The sequence below is a fragment of the Hevea brasiliensis genome, chromosome 12 (assembly GCF_030052815.1).
Source record: "Hevea brasiliensis isolate MT/VB/25A 57/8 chromosome 12, ASM3005281v1, whole genome shotgun sequence".
In the NCBI taxonomy this organism is placed as follows: domain Eukaryota; kingdom Viridiplantae; phylum Streptophyta; class Magnoliopsida; order Malpighiales; family Euphorbiaceae; genus Hevea; species Hevea brasiliensis.
The window spans coordinates 8,792,446-8,799,513 of NC_079504.1; the positions used below are offsets into that span (position 1 = coordinate 8,792,446).

The 7,068-nt window shown below is 33.4% G+C and overlaps 1 protein-coding gene across 3 annotated transcripts; it reads right to left on the reverse strand.

The window, feature by feature from the left end:
• Positions 1-578: 578 nt before the first annotated feature.
• LOC110668637 (uncharacterized) lies at positions 579-6,285 on the reverse strand. 3 transcript variants are annotated; one of them, XM_021829966.2, is made up of 8 exons: positions 5,735-6,283; positions 5,516-5,650; positions 5,162-5,389; positions 4,197-4,404; positions 2,778-2,914; positions 2,066-2,146; positions 1,131-1,197; positions 579-1,048 (listed from the first exon to the last, which is right to left on the reverse strand). In XM_021829966.2, the coding sequence occupies exons 1-8, from the start codon at positions 6,049-6,051 to the stop codon at positions 749-751; spliced, it is 1,473 nt and encodes a 490-aa protein (XP_021685658.2). In that variant the 5' UTR covers positions 6,052-6,283; the 3' UTR covers positions 579-748. The 3 variants fall into 3 exon arrangements, with proteins under 3 accessions (XP_021685658.2, XP_057987009.1, XP_021685659.2); XM_058131026.1 differs by having other exon boundaries at positions 5,516-5,645; positions 5,735-5,867; XM_021829967.2 differs by lacking the exon at positions 5,162-5,389 and having other exon boundaries at positions 5,735-6,285.
• Between the last annotated feature and the right edge of the window lie 783 nt (positions 6,286-7,068).

Here is a 7,068-nt window from a genome sequence, read left to right on the forward strand (position 1 = left end):
GGGAGTCATAATGCATCTCAATTATCATTGGCATCAGCAATCAAGAAGTCCTTGCCATAAATAAATAAAAATTTGTGAATATTTTAATGAAGTATTTTATAAGTTTTCGTAAACAACAAACCAAAAGCATACGGTAGTCATCTATCGGTGCAAGCCCATTAAGGGTTGAGGGTCAACAAAATATTGACAAAGCCGAATGTAGAAGCGAAAATGAGCCCTAGATAAGGCCTGTTTTAAATTTTAGGCCCATCTTAGCCGAGAGTTACACCGACTGAGGCAGGAAAAAAATGGAACTCGCTACAATAAACACCTGAGGAAGGGTCTTTGGATTGTCCTGAGATGGTACGCAATTTTCCGGTCAATAAGGCGATCCCCAGTATGCTTCTTCACTAAGATGAGGTCTGAGCTGATTGGGGAATTGTGGAACACAACCCCCCCTCCCCCCCCCCCGGGCTTCCTTCGAATACAAACTGAGAATTCGAGTTCCAATCAGGAATTAAATGAAAAAAGAAAAGAAAGAAAACCCACCATTGCAATGGCCATGCATGTTTCTTTCAAGCATTCACTGAGGAAGAATGAGCCTGCAAAAACTTGTAACAATCTAACACTGTCAAAAATAAAATTCAATGGTACAAACAAACGTTGCTGTAATTTTTTTTTTTTTGTGAAAACTGCTGTAATTATTTTGGGCAAATTTAAATTAGAAAACTGTAAGCCTCTGATGAACTCAAGAGCCCCGTATACGCTTTCAACTCTCTTTGCGTCGTGGTGTTTCACCAGGGGAAGGAGGTACACCGAAAACCCAGTCTAGAACATTAAGGTACTTGGACCGGAACACTTCCCTTTCCTGTGCATAACAGTGCATGATTATAGCTGTTGAGATACTGAAGATCAACACATCGGCTCTCTTCAGATTCTTTGCCTGCGGCAAATATTCAACATCGGCCATACATGTAAAGAAGCTTTCAATTGCACGTGCAAGGCAGTAGAGTGATATCTCAATCCGCCTGCTTTTCTTCTCTATTGCCAGGGCTAGGCCAGTAGGAAACTGAGCAAGACACCAAGTGATACTTCAAAACATAATCAATTATATTTCTCTCTACTTATATGAATTGTTGAAGTTCCTATACCGTCCCCATTGCCACCATTGGAATGTTACATCTCCTGAAGATTCTAAAGAGCACACATGTCCACATCCTGATGACCATCCATAGGAATTTTTCATTAAACATTATTAAAATTTATGAAAACCAACAATTATTTTTAGTTTGAGATTTCTCCTTGCTCTGTTTCCATCATGCCTTTAAAAGAAAAATGGCTATAGTTAGGTCATTTATGTCCACCTGTTCAAGTTGAATAGGATGTAAACTACCAGAATAAAAGCACATGGCCTAGTTCTGAATCACGATAAGTATACACGACAATGACTTCATTAATTGCTTCTATGTGCATCAAGTCAGTGCATGTGTGATGTTAATGCCCCCTAACAATTGCACACAGCATATATAACCTGATGTGTCAAATTCAAAAAAAAACAAAAAAAAAGGAAACATCATCTTGAACTTGGAAAAAGACAAGTAGATAACAAATAGACCTTTTAAAAAGGAACATCTATGGTTCCTTGGCAACAGTTAGTATTGATGCAGTAACCAATCGAAGAGTCTTTCAATTAATGTTGTGATTGATTTTCTATGTTCAAGTATTTTCAAGCATGCAAAGGCAAGTATGAAATTCTTTGTTTCAAACTCATTGCTACTGTCCAAGAAGATAAGTTCCTTGTTCTCCAAATTCAGCTCTTGATTCTTCCTTTCTAAAAGACTCGAGGTCAAATTTTCTCCAACCAGGGGAGAATAATACAACATTGGAAAGAAGACTAAAACTTAGGAATTATATTCATTATAGAATTAGGAAGTTTTGACTTTATTTTTTAAGAATTTTATTAGGTTTTAAAACTTCCTAGTTTCTCTAGACAATTTGTTTATCTTTCTTCTTGAGAATTTGTTTCTCTTGATCCCTTGATTTCTTCTTGTTCTACATCAAGCATACTTAAGGAATGAGCACCAACCAGGCAGATGAGCAATATGTGGACAGGAACAAGCTTGATCTTGCAGTACCAAGAAGACCCTTCCCCAATATGCTGTAAGGCCTGCACAAGGTCAAATAAAAATACATCAGATGACAGATAATTATAGAAGGAGCATCCATGATGGTGAGATCTGGAACAATAACTCCTTAAAAATCCAATATTAATGTCATTTCAATAAAAAGATCTAATCATGACTTAGGCAGGTGGACATGGTAGTCATAAAACAGAGAAAATAATAGGGCAAAGATGCCTCATTTGAACAAAATTCCTGGTATGCTGACTAGTGAGAAGTAACCAGAGCCCCAAAAGAGCACAAAAGAAGGGGTTGAAACAAGTGCATAGTAAGAAATGATTATGCCAACCCAGCTAGATACATATCCCTGTTTATAGTTTTATCCGTGCTAAAACTGATAGTGTTAATAAAAGCATGCGGAAAATTTTAAAGAACTCAGGTCCAGTTGTCTATTTTGAAGTGTACTTAGGCATTTAATTACCTTCTAGCATAATCAGTCACAAACAATGCAAGCAGAGCATCCTAGACACAACATTTACTTATTTTCACTAAATTGAAATCTGAAAACCAATCAAATGATTAAAGAATTCATAAGCAATTTGAACCAGACACCAGAATCATAAGTTAACATCATCATGTAGCAAAAGAATTAGATAGTCTACTTCTCCACTCCAATACCTTTTCAAGAGGCCTTGACGATGAACTATTAATGCAGGAATCAAATATACAGGGAGATATACGGGAAGCGCTCTTTTGTATGCTTGAATAAAAAAAGACATAACATGTCCACTACATGACTGATTTCCATGTATGATCTGCAAAAAATTTCAAGCTTAAGTACAATTCTCAAATGTACAATATTGCCACGAACAAAATTTAAGCAACACAAGATGAGTAAACTTTTTCATCATCTAAGGTAGATATTCAAAGATTTATCTACATCAGGATGTATGGAAACAACAGCCAATAGTAGATCTTCAAGCATTAAATTCCTTTACTATGTTTGTCCCGATAAATTGCCCTGATAAATACATGCAATCGTAAAAAGTGATAAAAGGCCTAGTTAACATCAAAGTATTTAAATAACTAAGAAGCTAATGTAACAAAAAAAAAAGGAGGAGGTGGGGGGCAACATTTTCAGAAAATTGAGGTGGGGGGCAACATTTTCAAAAAACTGAGGAATGAATTGCATATCATTCTCAATTGCAATACATGCATATTAAAAAGGGAGCCTCTAGTTTATGAAGCTCCTCACTTTGCAAGCGTAGGAGAAGGGTCATCTACCATATGTAGCTTTCCCCCTGTTTTCATGCAGAACCACTGCTTTCACAACTTGAACCCTTGACCTTCCAATCACAAAAATGCTTCCTAGCCATTGCACCAATTTACATGCATATAAACAACTCATAATCACAAATCAAATCCAAATAGTTGGGGAAGAGCTTAAGATAGACTCATCTGCTTAAGAAGAAGTCATATTGCAAACAATATCACAGACATGTACACTTAGTGTTTTATATCCAGACTACTATCTCTTCCTGGATTCTTTTTTTTTTTTTTTTTTTTGGAGCTTTTCTATTTAGAGCATAATCACCAATTTTACAAATCACAAAGAATAATTTTTTTTCCCTACACAAAGAGGTGCATAAAAATTAATGAAAAGAAAGATTTGATGAACCTTGACAAATTAGTTTTTACTTTTTAACCTGATATGCATGATATATATATAACTCAGCCTTAATGTCCACATTCATACAAGGCAAAAGACAATATCATGAAGATCCATTAATTCTATTCTATCAACATGCATCAGAAAACTCAATGATTAATTAAGCAACCACTGAAAATTAATTTGAAAACTTAGCATGAGTAAAGAAATAGAACATAGATCAATATGAACATACACAACAATTAACTTTAGAAAATGACATGCAATTTTTCAAAAGTGCAGCTAAAATATTTCTATAAAATATGGATAGTCTTTCATAAAAGACATGAAAAAAATAATAATAATAACACAAAAGAAATAACAAGCCATAAAACAGAACGTATAATAACACTTTCTCAAACAAAACACATAAAAATCAGAAATCATACCGAGCAGGGGATTTTCATTTCTGGATCTAGTTTAATGTTAACACCTGTAGAGTTGTAATATTTCTCTATTAAATCCAAATCTGTAAAAGGCAAGCCACTTGCTATCTCCTTCATTCCTTGCAAGATAACAGGATCCTTCCCTCCATGTTTATTGAGAAAGGATTTATATGAGGGGGCCAAACTCTCTTGCTTCAATATGTAAGCTGACCTGGAAAATGCATGTTTCTACATAAACTATACTCTGGGGAAAGGGGTATTTCAGCTCATTAAATAATTAAAGGATGAAGTAATCAGTGCATAAATTTGATTCAGGCTGTAAGTCCTGATGCAGATGATATAAAGCCCTGATCAAGGCATTTATACAACATTAAGAACAATCAAGTAAAAAAAATCATGGAATTCATACTAAAATATTGTTGTGTGTGTGTATATATATATACAAATAGTTTTCCTTTTCACTTTTCTTTCTGTGCGACTGTCCCAATGCAACAGCATATATAAGGCTTTGATGAATGACTTGGTACAAACCACTAAGGGTACGACACTTTTTGAAATTTATGCCTCATAATCTTTTATGCTGAAACAGATAATAACTACTAAGTTCTTATTTAACCCAGCTGAAGTCTAAGCTAAATAGTAAATCCCCAACAAGGTGGCTTTTTAAGCCACTCACATTGCATGTTTATCAAGTTCATAATCAATCTCATATGTAGCCTACAGATTTCTGGAAATATTTTTATAATTATTATTATACCTTATGGATGTTCACAGGATACAATCAGATAATGGTGGCGACAGATTTTACTTGCTGGGTGATGATTAATAAAATAATGGAAGCCTTAGTTACACATTCATACTGCTTTATCGTGGTTGAATAGAGAAACAATTTATAAGATATCAGATGTTTTGAAACCATAAAAAGCAATTGATTAAAGTAAACAGGTTCAGCAAAGAGAGGGACATACAAAATTTGAGAAGAAGAAAGACACATGAGGAAGATGTCTCCATGACTCCAAGTAAGAACTTTACAATATTTTCCAAACCGTTTGCTCTTAACCCCACAACGTGATGCCAAAACAGCAGCACGCATGAGTATGTATAAAGCCAAGCTTGTGTGCTGCGTGTTTGATCCCGTAAGAAGCATAGAGGGACCAGCAATTAATCCGGCCAATAAAGCTCTCCATTTGGCAGTCCTAAATTACAATTAATCCCTTTCACCAATCAAACTCAACATTTCTAAACAATAAACCCTAAAATTTTTGAGAAGTGGAACTTGATAATTTGAAATTGAAGAGTATAAAAAATGCTTAATTGCTTACCTATGGTGGCCCCCCAAAGAAGCAATAATTTCATCTACAGAAGCAAATGTACCAGCAAAGGTCCCAAGGAAAAGACCGTATCTTAACGTCTCTTTAATAGCTAATGCAATAGCTTCACTATTGGAAAACACTTTCCTAGAAGAAAAGACCAAATTTAAGATCTAAAGCTAATAAAAGGAAGTCACAGATAAGATAACAAAGCATAAGAGACAATCTCACCTCGAGGAAGAGGATAATCTGGTGCGGCGCAGCCTAGCGATAATTGAAAACAGGGAGAGACCTCCTTTAAGGCCGGCACCAATTGAGAATCCTTTAGCCCAAGCGGTAATAACTCTCCATAGCTTCTCCGATTCCTTCAATGGAATCGGATCAAACCCCAACGAAGAAGAAGAAGAAGAAGAGCATGAAGGAGGATCCGATCTCATGCATTGCACACAGCGAGGATCAGCAATGGATCTGTCATCATCGCCATGCAAGCCACCATTCTCGCCGGAAAAGCATGATGAACAGGTAGCGGTTCCAGGCGGCGACGACATAGAGAAGTAGGGTTGCTGAAGAATACGCTAAGCGCAGAGAGAAAGAGGAATCATGGCGCAGAGAAAACTTGGTGGGAATCATTTTTGAAAGAAAGCGGAAGGCTTTGCGTTTATCGAAATGCGAGTGTAAGAGTAACACGTGTAAGATAGTTTCTCTGCCATCGTCTTCATCTTTTGGAATTTGGAACGTTGACGCGCGTTAAATTCTGTCTGGAGTTACTACTAGTACTTTTCTGGTAATGCGCTCTAGCTCTTTTATTTATTTATATATATATATATATATATATATATATATAAAATAATACTTGACATTTTTTTTATAATATTATTAGGTAATTAATATATAATTTCTCTTTTTATAATATTACTATATATGACATTCATTATTATATATAAATTATAAATAATTTACTAAGTATCAATAAGTATATATATATATAATATAAATTTTAATTATTTTTATTATAAAATTTTTATTAAAAAATTTGAGAGATAAAATTAATAAAAATAAAATTTTAAATAATTAATAAAAATTTAAAATATTATATTATTTTTATATATTAAAATTAAAAATATATATATAAATTAAAATTATGAATAACAAGGTATATTAACACAGATAATTTTCTAATTATTAATTAAAATATGCTATTAATCTAAAAAAAATACACTTATTTTCTTTGTTATGTAATTTAAGAAAATATAATTAATATAATAAAAAAAGTAATAAATTTTATTTAGCCTTTTTTAATATATTCTTTATTTATATTATTTTATTAAAAATTAAGTAATATTATTAAATATTTTTAAAATTAATAAATATTACTTTTTCAATATATATTAAATAGGACTTTATTAATAAGTTAAAAAATAGACTATTATTTTAAGAAGAAAAGTAATGTATAGTTTAGAACACATAAAAAAAAAAAAAAAAAGGTGTACCTTTATGAGACAAGAAAGTAAGGTAAGTACTAGAGTCAAAAGGCTTTAAATTAAGTAGAACGAAGACAGAATGCA

Excerpts from the sequence above, each read along its gene's own strand:
- LOC110668637 (XM_021829966.2), bottom strand. The coding sequence starts at position 6,051 with ATGTCGTCGCCGCCTGGAACCGCTACCTGTTCATCATGCTTTTCCGGC. Across the intron at positions 5,390-5,515 it reads TCTTTGGGGGGCCACCATAG|GACTGCCAAATGGAGAGCTT; the intron begins GTAAGCAATTAA and ends ATTGTAATTTAG. Across the intron at positions 4,405-5,161 it reads CTTTCTTCTTCTCAAATTTT|GTCAGCTTACATATTGAAGC; the intron begins GTATGTCCCTCT and ends TGCATTTTCCAG.